This window comes from Vipera ursinii (assembly GCF_947247035.1).
Source record: "Vipera ursinii genome assembly, chromosome: 1".
In the NCBI taxonomy this organism is placed as follows: domain Eukaryota; kingdom Metazoa; phylum Chordata; class Lepidosauria; order Squamata; family Viperidae; genus Vipera; species Vipera ursinii.
In genome coordinates, this window is record NC_139512.1 from 73,999,022 (window position 1) to 74,012,780 (window position 13,759).

Consider the following 13,759-nt stretch of genomic DNA (forward strand, 5'->3'; position numbering starts at 1 on the left):
CTACATGAGAAGATAATTTGTGTTCTCTAACAGCAGTTAGCATGGAGGGACATATAGTCCTGATTTCATTGAAACCCAATCCTAGCCAACAGCAGAGGCCTCCCCAGCGGAAAAAGTAAAAAAGTAGCATAAAAATAATCTCTGAATAGGACACCTTAGAAAAAGAGGGAGAGCCGTGTTCAGGCTCCTGGATCAGCCTTCTCTAACTTGGCATTACCCCATATTGTCAGGGCTATAAGTCCCAGGATTCTTTATCATACTAGTTATGACTGGGAGTTGTAAATTATAGTATATCTCAAGGTCATTGGGAAAGGTTCCCCTAAATTAGATACATTCAAGAACAAAGGACTGAACCTGGGAAAACAAAGCAGGAAGATTGCTACTTTGGTCCATGCGGAGTCTCAGGATAATGCTACAGAGATAAAAAAAAACTTGAAATGTACATTATTTCTGAATTTTAGTGTGCATATTATGGGGTGAAAGAAGTTTGGCCCTTTATGCATGAAAATCAGTTTCCCTGAGTCATAACGAAGCTGGGCTGATACAATTTCTTCAATGCACTGACATAGACAGGCATTTCTTGCCAAGGCCTGGAGGCTAAATGTTGAACAGAATCAGTCAGTTCCTGAGGACAGAATTGTTTGCAGAGCTCCCGTAGGATTTCACTGACCAGTTGAGAGAAAAGGTTGATCCACAGATTTTTATCCAGGCCTTGGACAATCCGAATCTGGTAAGCAGTAAAGAAGGTAGTGAAAACAAGCTGCTCAAATTCCTCTGGAGTGATAGGGGTGTCGGACTGAGAGAAGTGATCCAGGTATTCTTCAATTCCTGATGGATTTTTGGGAACTTTATGCTGAAAGAGCCAGAGTAAGCGCTTTGCAGGACGCAGAGAGGCCAATTCTTCATCTTCTATCTTGATGGTCTCGTTTGCCGTAATTTCAATTCCTCCCCAAAGTAACTGAAAAAAAAGAGGAAGTATGAGGGAGTAGCAGAGACCTTTTCCAAGTCTCTAAATTTGAGCTTGGGTGATATTCAGTGCTGAACAACTATCTAACTTACAGCCTGCATTCAGATATCACACTGAACAAAACCATGCCAAGTGAAGCTCATTGTTCTGAAGCATGAAAACTGCTAACAGGATTAGGCAACACTAAAACCAATGTGGTTAAAACTGAATACTTAATGGGCATAAGGTTTAATGGCTTTTTAATTTTTGTATTCTATTTTTATTATGTATTGCCCTGTTCACCGCCCTGAGTCCTCCGGGAGAAGGGCAGTATACAAATTAAATTATTAAATTATTAAATTAAATTAATTGCCTGTTAAGGAACATTTTATATATGTATCCCCTCATTTACAGTAATTATCAAAACAAAATAATAATTTTTTTTATTTTAATTCCATTTATATCCCACCCTTCTCCGAAGACTCAGGGCGGCTTACAAGCTTAGCAGTAGCCTTCATTCTATGTATATGCCTGCTTATTAGGGCTTTCACACATACCCCAAGCGGCATTATTACAAAGTCAGCTTAATTGCCCCAACAATCTGGGTCCTCATTTTACCTACCTTGGAAGGATGGAAGGCTGAGTCAACCTTGAGCCTGGTGGGACGCGAACCTGCACTAATTGCAGGCAGCTGGTGTTACTTAAGGAGGCATCAGCCCACTGCTCCACCAAGGCTCCCAATGACAGGGAGATAGACAGCATATAATTTAATAAATATAGATTTTTTTTAAAAAAAAAAGCTATGTAAAGACCAAGGTTGGGAGGCATTATCTACCCCTTCAGATTATTCCCCTTCAGAAGCAACCTAATGTGCAGAATTATCTCCAGGATGCCATCTCCTGGCTCTTTGCTAAAAGAGTGTTACAGGTCACAGCCATAAAAGTTAATTTCACCAGTCCTTGAGCTGGCAGAACAAATTAACAAAAGGGATGGGTGGGATTTCTTTACCTTTGTTTCTCTTCATACCAGGCATTACTTGCTGGCAACAAAAGCAAGCATTGGCCACTCTCCTTAAGGTGGAGAATGTGTGTGTGTTCCAAGTATTGTGATGCTTTCAATGAGGGGTGGAGAGGTTTTAGTCACCTATCAACCCATCTAACAGCACAGGTCTGTGATCTGCCAACTGCACTATTTATGAACCTGGATCTAATGTGGAATAAAGCTGGAGAGACCTCTGCTAATGTTTTGGAAGTTATTTCATCTGAAACTTAAGTCCCTTAATTTAAATAAAAGTTAATTTGATAACCCTAGCCATACAAAGTTTAAATAAACCCAGTGCTGTCAAGCAAAATGATTTCTGTTAAAGAACCCTATCACATCTTGCAGATAGGATATGAAGAAGAATCATTTGAATAGTAATGAATATAAACTTGATAATCCAATGATAGCAGCAAACAATTTGCAGGCAAAAATCCATAAACACCAGAGAATAATAAGGAGCAATAATCCCACATTGGAGAACAGTACTGCATTTCCTCATTCTTCTGCTAAAGAGATGGATTTTGCTTTCATTACCTCTAATATGATCTCAGTATTCTCTTCAGTATCTTTATCTGTCAGGTTCTTAAGGTGAAATTGCTCATCTAGAAAATAAATAAATAAAAATACATTTTGATTTCATGGATTAAGAGATATCCTTTGACCAATTGCCTTCACATTGGCAGTGATTTCTGATTTGCTTTTAAAGCAATGTTATAATTCACCAAGGTCCCAGATCACTCCTATTCACAGCTAGTTACCCTATGAGAACCTACAAACTAAAAGAAGTATTAACATCTAAGTTGTGAGTAGCATCACAAAAGTATGGAAGCTTCATTGGCTGGCAGTTGCTTTATCTGATGCTTTGGTGCAATTATTACAATCCTTAGAGCTCTGGGATTGTCTATTTTAAGCAAAATATAAATAAGATGATTGGAATCTGAGCAGTTCTAACAAAGGCAAAGTCTTGGCCTTATCCTTTTCGCCCTGTGCATCACTAGAACAGACAGACAAATGTTTCTGAGACAACATTATCTCCATTAATCCTCTACTCACCGTCACAACACTCATTTTAGAATTAGGAGTTTAAAGTGGAGAATTAACTACACAACTGCTGACGGAGCAAAATTATTTCTTACATTCTCCTTGGAAGCTGCTAGGTGAAGCTAATAAACATACTGCTCAAAAAAATAAAGGGAACACAAGATAAGACATCCTACTATTAAATACAGTACATTGTGTTGTTTAAGTGTATTTAAGTGTATTAACTGTATTTAATAGTAGGATGTCTTATCTTGTGTTCCCTTTATTTTTTTGAGCAGTATATATACAAGAAATATAAATTGTTGTATTTCTTTGACTGCTTATAGAAAAATACTGTATGGTGATCCAGATTTCATTCTAAATTCATTAACTTCAGCAATGGTTACCATTTAATAACTAAATCATGCAATTCTTTTTGAAGAAATCTATACTTCCTTCCAGAGGGAGTTACAGGCTCTTGGATTAAAGACAGATGTTTCTAATGTTGAGTGACATTTGGTTTGGAGAACCATGTGTTTTTTCCTAATGCATAACTTTTGAGGCTCAAAGGCTATGTTTTATATATTCTGATAAAATGACACTGATTAGGTCCTGATAGCTATCATCTCAGGCAGCCTACCATGACTTTTAAAAAGAAAGTTGTCACTGGTAAGTATTTCTTTGCCTCTAAGAGCGAAAATGACTAATCTTTAGAGTTTCTTACATTATCATCTTCATCTGTCCCAGGTATAACTGTTTCACATTCCATAACCCATTTATAATGAAATCATATTCTCTACAATAATTCAACATTCTTTATTTTTGAAAAGGAAGTGAACCACAATTCTGATGTGATTTTAAAAAGAGAGCAGCAGCCAAACAGAAACTATTAATTTAATTTAATTTAATTTAATTTATTGAGATTTTTATACCGCCCTTCTCCCAAAGGGACTCAGGGCGGTTCACAGGGCATAAATATAAACACCAATACAAACATTAAAAAATAATTAAATTAATGCCCAAGTTAAAACCAGAATACTAAAACAAACCAATAAAAAACCCAAGTACCCCCATCAGGCCAGACCCGCTAGTTCAAATAAATGGGTCTTCAACCCGCGACGGAAGGATCGGAGGTCTGATGCCATCCGGAGCTCGACCGGCAGTTGATTCCATAACGCCGGAGCACCCACAGAGAAGGCCCTCCCCCTGGGGGCCACCAGTCGACATTCCTTGACAGGAGGCACCCTGAGGAGGCCCTCTCTGTGGGCGCGCACAGGGCGGAGGGGAGTCGACGCTGGCAGCAGGTGGTCCTCGAGGTATCGCGGACCCATGCCATGTAGGGACTTAAAGATCATAACCAAAACCTTGAACCTTACCCGGAAGACAACTGGCAACCAATGCAGCTCACGGAGCAAAGGTGTAACATGGGAGTACCGGGAAACTCCCAAGACAACTCTCGCGGCCGCATTCTGTACCAGTTGGAGCCTCCGAGTAGTCTTCAAGGGAAGTCCCATGTAGAGAGCGTTACAGTAGTCTAGGCGAGAGGTCACGAGCGCATGAGTGACCGTACACAAGGCCTCCCGATCCAGATAGGGCCGCAACTGGCGCACCAGGCGAACCTGGGCAAAAGCCCCCCTAGTCACGGCCACTATGTGATCCTCCAAAGTGAGTCGTGAATCTAGGAGGACTCCCAAGTTGCGAGCCCTATCCACAGGGGGTAAAAGCTCACCCCCCATAGAAAGAGGTGGAACATCCCAGGTGTCTCGGGAAGCCGGAATGTACAGCCACTCAGTCTTGTCAGGGTTGAGTTGAAGTCTGTTCCTCCCCATCCAGACCCGAACCGCCTCCAGGCAACGGGACATCACAGCGAGGGCATCACTGGGGTGGTTTGGGGTCGAAATAAAAAGTTGGGTATCATCAGCATATTGATGATACCCAACTCCAAAACCACGAATGATCTCACCCAGCGGCTTCATATAGATGTTGAACAGGAGAGGCGAGAGGACCGACCCCTGAGGAACTCCACAAGCGAGAGTCCTAGGGGTCGACCTCTGCCCCCCTGCCAACACCGACTGCGAGCGTCCCAGGAGATAGGAGGAGAACCACTGAAAAACCGTGCCTCCCACTCCCAATCCCCTGAGACGCTGCAGCAGGATACCATGGTCGATGGTATCAAAAGCCGCCGAGAGGTCTAATAGGACTAGGACAGAGGAATACCCCCTATCCCGAGCCCTCCAGAGATCATTCACCAGAGCGACCAATGCCGTCTCCGTGCTGTGCCCGGGCCTGAAACCCGATTGGTAAGGGTCCAGATAATCCGCTTCATCCAGGACCAGAGGGAGCTGATGCGCCACCACACTCTCAACAACCTTCGCAAGAAAGCGAAGGTTGGAGACTGGACGGAAGTTGTTCAATACAGCTGGGTCCAAGGCAGGCTTCTTGAGGAGAGGTCTCACCACCGCCTCCTTCAAGACGGTGGGGAAATAACCCTCACTCAAAGAAGCAGATATAACCGCCTGGAGCCAGCCTCGTGTCCTCTCCCTAGCTGCGTAAACCAGCCAAGAAGGGCACGGGTCCAATAAGCATGTGGTGGAACTCAGCTTCCCCACAATCCTGTCCACTTCATCAGGGGTCACAGAGTCGAACTCCTCCCAGATAACATTGACAAGACCGCCCGTGTCCTGATCGTCAGACTCTGCCCAGCTGGAGTCCAAACCGGTCCGAATCCGAGCGATTTTATCCAACAGATGTTGACCAAACTCCTCGGCACGACCCTGCAAGGGATCCTCCCTCACCTCCTGATTAAGAAGGGAGCGAGTCACCCTAAACAAGGCGGCCGGGCGATTGTCTGCGGACGCGATGAGGGTAGAGAAGTAATTACACCTCGCCTCCCTCATCGCAGCGAGATAAGACCTAATATAGGTTCTTAACCGCAATCGGTCGGGTTCAGATCGGCTGGACCTCCAGCAGCTCTCTAGGCCCCGTTTCCGCCGCTTCATCTCCCGGAGCTCCGCGGAGAACCATGGAGCTCGCTGGGATCTGCGCCGGGTCAGGGGCCGCAAGGGTACAACCCGGTCGAGTGCCTCAGTGGCTGCCCTTTCCCAGGCTTCCACTAAGGCATCCGCCGAGCTGTGAGCAATGGAGGCAGGTGGAGACCCCAGCGCCGCTTGGAATCTCTCAGGATCCATTAGGCGTCTGGGGCGGTACCATCTAGTTGGCTCCGTACCTCCACGGCGAGGGGTGGCAAAATGGAAGACCAGCCGCAGGAGGTGATGATCGGTCCATGACAGGGGCATAGTAAGTGGAAAGCCCCCACCAAGATCATCCAACCACCGTCCAGATAAGAAAATCAGGTCAAGGGTGTGGCCTCCCTCATGAGTTGGCTCAGAAATTACCTGCGTCAGGTCCATGGCCGTCATGGAAGCCATGAACTCCCGAGCAAGCTCAGATAAACCTCCCAGGGATGGTAGGTTGACGTCTCCCAAAACTATAAGTTTGGGGAACTCAACCACCAACCCTGAGAGGACATCGAGCAGCTCGGGCAGGGCTGCCGCTACGCGACTAGGCGAAATGTACACGAGCAGCAAGCCCAACTGCGCCCCAGAGCCAAATCTCATAAAGAGAGACTCACACCCGACTATCTGAGGAACGGTGGTCTCCCGCGGACATAAGGTCTCCCTAACGATCACCGCCACTCCCCCACCCCTACCCTGAGCTCGAGGCTGGTGTAGCACCCGGAAGCCTGGTGGGCAAAGATCAACCAAAGGGACCCCACCCTCTGGCCCCAACCAAGTCTCCGTGATGCAAGCCAGGTCCGCATGCTCACCCTCAACTAAATCCCTAATAAGGGGAGCTTTGCTGACCACGGACCTGGCATTCAGGTACACCAGCCGGAGCTCAGGAGGCTGCACATCCTCGCTCCCGGAACCTCGGGAAAGAAGCAGAGGGTCGGAGCGCCCCACCGCTTGCAAATAGCGGAGACGGCGCTCCCGGTAACGATATGGCCCCCTGTCTATCCGCCTGCTGCCATTCCCCGTCGTGGGAATTGGTAATCCCACGACCCGCTCATGAGCCCCGGAGACAACGACCCCTCGTTCTCCCCCCGCGCGGTCAGACCCAAGTCTGGCCTGAACTATGGTTGATTGGCCGCCCCCCAAAGCCAAACAACCCCTATCACCCACCCCCCTCCCCAACCCCGTAAAAAATTTTGATAAAAACAAAATCAGGGGCCTCTTGTTACATTTATGTTGACGGCCCCTACCCCTACCCAGCCATCTCTCAGAGACCCAGAACTCGGGCCCTTCATCGAGGTTAGAATTTAAAGAGGCGGGTCGCACCCAGGCGAGGGGGGCACCCCTGAGGGCGAGCAAGTCCGTGCTAGTATATTGTCGCATGTTAGTCCAGCAAGTCCAGAATAGGTAGTCCTGGAGATGATCAAGTCCATAGGAGGGTCGAAGGCCGGAAAAGAAAATATCTGGATCCACACCCAGCTGCACTGCCACTTAGCTGGGTGCCCCAGTAAACAGGTCACCCCCGCCCTCTCACGGCAAGTTGCAACTCTGTACCTGGGGATGGTCAAAGATATACTCTGGGTAGGCATGCCCCATAGAGCTCCCACCTCTATGGGGCTGCAGATGTAAAAGTCAGCCACTCTCCCACCATGGCTGATACCCAGGACCGACCAAATCCAAAGGGGAGAGGGGGAGGCAGACAAAATTATATATTCAGGCAGAAGAGTAGACGGGCCAAAATGGGCGAAATGGTCTAAAAGCGTCACTGCCGTTAGAGCGGTCCAAAGGTGGTATAAAGACCGCCTGTTGCTCCATTGAAGCGGTCCAAAGACGCCGTTGCCAACACAAGCGGTCCGAGGCAGCACAGGAAGCATCATCGCTGCTAGGATAACTCTCAGTTATACATGGAGTTATACATGGAGATAAATCATTCTGCTTTTGTTTTATCGTTCTGTTTTTGTTTTATAATGTACTCTGCCCAGAAGCGGCCATAAAAATCTAAATAAATGAATAAATATTCTCAGTTTATAAGAAATGTTTCTTTCAAGGAAAAATCTGCCCATGTTTATTCTAGAACTTAAACAGGAAATCTAATATCTTAAACAGGAAAATAAGTTCTAAGTTCTATCTTCAGTTCTAAATTAGTGTAATTAATTAAGTTAATTAATTTAGTGCCAGCAGAGGAGGCATGCTGTGGGCCCCATTGGAATCCGGCTAGTGGGGCCCAGGAGAAGAGCCTTCTCTGCCATTGGCACCAGCCCTTCGGAACATCTTGCCTCCCGGAGTGAGGTTGGTTCCAATTTTCCTGACCTTCCGCAAGAACTTACAAGACCTGGCTCTGCCAACTGGCTTGGTGCTCCAATGGAGGGGATTCACACTGGGGGTGGCTGATAGATTAATAACAGCCCTCCCCTTCTTATCCTTCCCCCTCCGTCGCCGTGTTTTAATTGAGGCTCAGTATTTGGATCTTTACAGTATTCGATTTATATTTTTCAGGTTTTTGTATAGTTTTATCTTTTAATATGGTAAGCCACCCAGAATTACCCTGTGGCAAGATGGGTGGCCAATAAATTTTATAAACAAACAAACAAACAACCTACCTGTCTGGCTCTGGGATCCAGCAATCACAAAGAGAAGCAGAACTGCCCAGACAGAAGGCCTGAAATGAAGCTGGAGATTTTGAGCCATGTCGAAAAGAATCTTTGTCCCCTTCTGCGGCCATACAAATTGGGTGAAGATAATTCTGTTTACTGCAAATTCTTTCCCCCTCTTTTCAATCCCAGAGGCCACTGCTGGAATAGTTTCTTTGCTTCTGTTCCAGCGCTGGGAAGAGTTTGCAGTTGACTTCTGTTCCTAAAAGGTAGTTTCCATCACAGTGCAAATGCTCAAGAGCTGTCTGCCAACACAAGTCCCATTTATTTCCCACTTGGAGCACCAGGCTGTTCCTTATTTTATTTCTGGCATTTCATTTTAAGTTTCTGACTTTTTTTTTAATGGAAAGGACACTAGTTTTTTTGCTCTTAAAGCAAAGTGCATGCTTTAGAAACTTAAGAGTTCGTATTAAATATTTAAAACAGAGTCATAACAAGCCCCTTTTCAAAAGCCAAGATGCTTCCCTTCAAGACAGGCAACAGCTTGCATTGCTGTGTTTAAACCATTACTTTTAACATTTGCTTTCCAGCAGTTTAACAGAAGACCAATCCTTACATACCATGGGAGGGTGGATCCAGCACACATATTTCACTGGAAAGTCACTTCTCTCCAAATCCAGAGCCGTGTCCCTCAAGGAAACCTAGTCACATAACACAGCCCTCCCCACCATCTTCTAACATCAGCCGGACTACTGCCACACATGAAAGAAGCTGGATATTCTTTGTGAGTACATCCTACATAAAGTTTCAGAAACCATCTGGGTAGCAGTTGTTGTTGTTGATGATGATGATGATGATGATTATATAAAACTTTTACTCATAAAACATGAAACTCAGTCAACGGAACACTCAAATTGACTGGCAATTATATTATTATTATTATTATTATTATTATTATTATTATTATTATTATTATTATTATTTCAGCAGAACAGGATTACGAGACATTGAAGCCTTGTGTTTCTGCAGCTGGAGTGACTGAAAGAATGAAAGGTATGTTCTAGGACAGTGATGGTGAATCTATGTCACACGTCAAAGGAGACACACCATGATGTTTTGGCTGACATGCCAGCATTCGCCAACACTCAACAACGATTCTCAAAAGCATGCCCAGTTCTTGTGTGATTTTCAGAGGCTGAGGATGCCATGCAAGAATGTCCTTGCACAGCCTCTGGAGTCTCCAAAAATCACACAAAAGTGTTGCATCATCATGAGTCCTGGTGGTACAGTGGTTAGAATGCTGATTCCCGGCTGCCGGCAGGTTGGCAGTTTGAGTCTCACCGGCTCAACGTTGACTCAACCTTCCATCCTTCCAAGGTCGGTAAAATGAAGACGCAGACTGTTGCGGGCAATATGCTGCCTCTGTAAACCACTTAGAGAGGGCTGTAAAGCACTGTGAAGCAGTATATAAGTCTATTGCTATTGCTATTATCATCCTAGCCATTGATCTATCCACTGCAGGATGAAGGTTTCTTCCAACACGATCTTGAGCTTTCTTTTGCCAATTGGGCCCATAATACTTGCTGATGTCATCAATCCACCTTCTTTTAGGTCTCATTTCTAGATGCTTTTCACCAAGTGGAAATGGAAATGGGCTGGTCACATAGCAAGAACTGGTGGAAGATGGACTAAGGCAGTTACAGAATGAATTCCACTTGATAAAAAGTGGGGCCTAATTTTATTTATTTATTAAATCAAAAATATTTATTTAATTTATATGCTGCCCATCTCCCCCATAAGGCAATTTCTGGGCAATTTTGCCCCATTAATACTGCATGGTTTTCGAAGGCCACAGAAGAGCATTCTCTTAAACCAGGGGTAGGCAACCTTGACTTTTATGACTCGTGGACTTCAACTCCCAGAATTCCTGAGCCAGCAGGAACAAAAACAAAGGCCTCGTGTGACTGAAGCAGCCTCAAGTAGGCCATAGGCCTTCTGGCTGTCAACAGGAGAACACTGTCCGAAGGTAAGCATCACACAACAGATCCTGAGGCACACGCCAACAAAATCAAGTTAGTCATTTTTCAAATTTGTGACACGCTGAGGACAAAAAGTTCACCATGACTCCACTAAGACTTGGTAGCTACAAGATGAACCACATAGCCATAGCCCTTTCAATAGAAATGAGATGCAAACATAGAGACTCCAGGGTCTCATGGGGCTCTCAAAAGATTTGTAATGACCTCCTCCAACTTCCAAAGTTGTTACCAAAATGTGGGCTTGAGGGGGGAAATTATTAAATGTGTTATTGAAAGTAATATTGTTTCATTTTAATTAATTTTAAACATCAAGTTCAAGTATGGCCCTACCTATTCCTTTTGGGTTATGGATCTTAGCAGGCCATTTAAAGCCAGGTGTGGCCTCAGGGCATAGCCAGTCTTGCTTCTTCCATCATGGTGTTAACCAGTTGTGATTCTATATAGGCTAGAAGTGTTCAAAGGGGACGAAATGGGATTTTTCCCACCTGCCCAAATCTTCCTTTGCTTAGCATTAGAAAACACAAGTATGCTGGTGTTACTTAAGGAGGCATTAGCATACTTGTGTTTTCATTAGAAAACACAAGTATGCTAATGCCTCCTTAAGTAACACCAGCTGCCTGCAATTAGTGCAGGTTCGAGTCCCACCAGGCTCAAGGTTGACTCAGCCTTCCATCCTTCCGAGGTAGGTAAAATGAGGACCCAGTTTGTTGGGGGCAGTTAAGCTGACTTTGTAATAATGCCGCTTGGGGTGTGTGTGAAAGCCCTAACAAGCAGGCATATACATAGAATGAAGGCTACTGCTAAGCTTGTAAGCCGCCCTGAGTCTTCGGAGAAGGGCGGGATATAAATGTAATAAAAATAAAAAATAAAAAAATAAAATAATTCCATAAGCATCTTTGCTGATTTTAACATTTCTGGGGGAAAAAAGATTGCCTAGCACAGGGATTATGATTTTCCCACTAGAGTTGAAACAGCTTACTTTACTACAATCTTTCCACTAAAATATATACCAGGGGGTATATAATACAATGATTAAAGCAACAGCACCATCCCTCAAACATCAAGCCTTTCAAATTTTCTAATCAGCTAAAGAGAGTCAGACAATATTCCATTCACCCCTGTACTGGTTGAGGAGAACTGTTGATATACCTGGAATACTGCATCCAGTTTTGGTCACCACGATGTAAAAAAGATGTCGAGACTCTAGAAAGAGTACAGAGAAGAGCAACAAAGATGATTGGGGGACTGGAGGCTAAAACATATAGGGAACGGTTGCTGGAATTGGGTATGTGTAGTTTAATGAAGAGAAGGGTGAGGGGTGACATGATAGCAGTGTTCCAATATCTCAGGGGCTGCCACAAAGAAGAGGGAGTCAAGCTATTCTCCAAAGCACCTGAAAGCAGGACAAGAAGCAACGGATGGAAATTGGCAAGGAGAGAAGCAACCTAGAATTAAGGAGAAACTTCCTGACAGTTAGAACAATTAACCAGTGGAACAACCTGCCTCCAGAAGTGGTGAATGCTCCAACACTGGAAGTTTTTAAGAAGAGACTGGACAGCCATTTGTCTGAAAGGGTATAGGGTTTCCTGCCTGAGCAGGGGGTTGGACTAGATGACCTCCAAGGTCCCTTCCAACAACAACAACTACTTCTTCTTCTTCTTCTTCTTCTTCTTCTTCTTCTTCTTCTTCTTCTTCTTCTTAATTATTAATTATTATTAATTATTATTATTATTTATTATCTTTCTCTTTATTGCTTTCACCACTGATGAGAGTAGTAGGGAGGGAAATCTGCTTCAATTGCAAACATACTACAAAACATTCAAGTGTTCTCCTTTCCCAACCATAATCAGTCCAGATACATTAAATTATAGCCACTGTTGCTCAAGACAGAAGGAATTAAGGGAGCCACATAATTTTCTTCTACCACATCTGGAGACCAAAATGATGGGGAAGCAAGCCTCTGTTTCACATCATCTACAAAAGGAGAAAGAGATTGAGGAAGATTCATGCACCCCAATCTCTTAAGAAACAAAGCTCATTGATTATTTCCACATCCAGTCACCTTAAGTTGCTGCACTTTTTGCCCTGAACTTGGCATGGCTTCTGTTGTTTCTAGAAATTTCACATGCTGCTGCAGATTTCTAACATTTAATGTGCATTAAATATTAATGTAACTTAAAACATCTGTATTCCAGATGCTGTTCTGGGCTCCAAATCCCAGCGGTAAGGAACATTTTTAATTATTTGAAGTCAAGTTAAATACTTTGCTTGCAGAACTTTTCAGCTTCCAGTTCAATTCGCCACAACTTTATCATAACATCCTTCTTTTGGTGTAACTTTCTAAACTCACTACATGCAAAATACTCTGATCAGAATGTTTTGAACTGGACGTGTTCCAAATAAACAAAATTTGAAATATTCTCTCCTGTGTTCCACATGGAAGAAAATTTGAAACATTTCAAGTGTGGAACAGCTAGAATGAAGAAAGCAAACCAACTGTTCTTTTGTTTTTCAATCCAAATCTATATAGCAGAAAGGATGGTAATCAAGACCTTGCCATCGGGCTTAAAAGGGAAAAAAATAGCAAAAGAGGTGATTGGGGTTTTTTTATATGCAATTTTTACATTTTCATAGGAGACAATGGAAGCAAAGCTTTAAGAACACGTTTCCCAGTCTGCTTGCATAAACATTCACAGAAACTCCAGCAAAGAATGAATGTGGCATTATTTAATTTAATTTAATTTAATAATTTGATTTCTATACCGCCCTTCTCCCGAAGGACTCAGGGCGGTGAACAGGGCAATACACAATAAAAATCGAATACAAAAATTAAAAAGCCATTAAACATCATGCCCATAAAATCAATACATATTAAAGTTAAAACTAGTTTTAAAAACCCAACCCCATCCCGTCAGACCAGGCCAGCTTGTTCAAAAAAGAATGTTTTGAGATCGCGCCGGAAGGAGCGAAGGTCGGGGGCCATCCGGAGCTCAACCGGTAAACGGTTCCAAAGGTCTGGCACGCCCACAGAGAACGCTCTCCCCCTGGGGGTCACCAATCGGCATTCTTTGATCGACGGCACCCTGAGGAGGCCCTCTCTGTGGGAGCGCA

The 13,759-nt window shown here is 44.1% G+C and overlaps 1 protein-coding gene across 1 annotated transcript in view; it reads right to left on the reverse strand.

Moving 5' to 3' along the window:
• Nucleotides 1–13,759, reverse strand: part of FAM180B (family with sequence similarity 180 member B) — a 15,518-nt gene continuing 1,759 nt past the window's right edge. The window contains exons 2-4 of the mRNA XM_083349044.1: nt 8,619–8,871; nt 2,522–2,589; nt 1–958 (exon numbers count right to left, since the gene is read on the reverse strand). Of these exons, the coding sequence (XP_083205170.1) occupies nt 509–958; nt 2,522–2,589; nt 8,619–8,871 (771 nt within the window). The 3' untranslated portion in view covers nt 1–508. The remainder of the gene's footprint in view (nt 959–2,521; nt 2,590–8,618; nt 8,872–13,759) is intronic.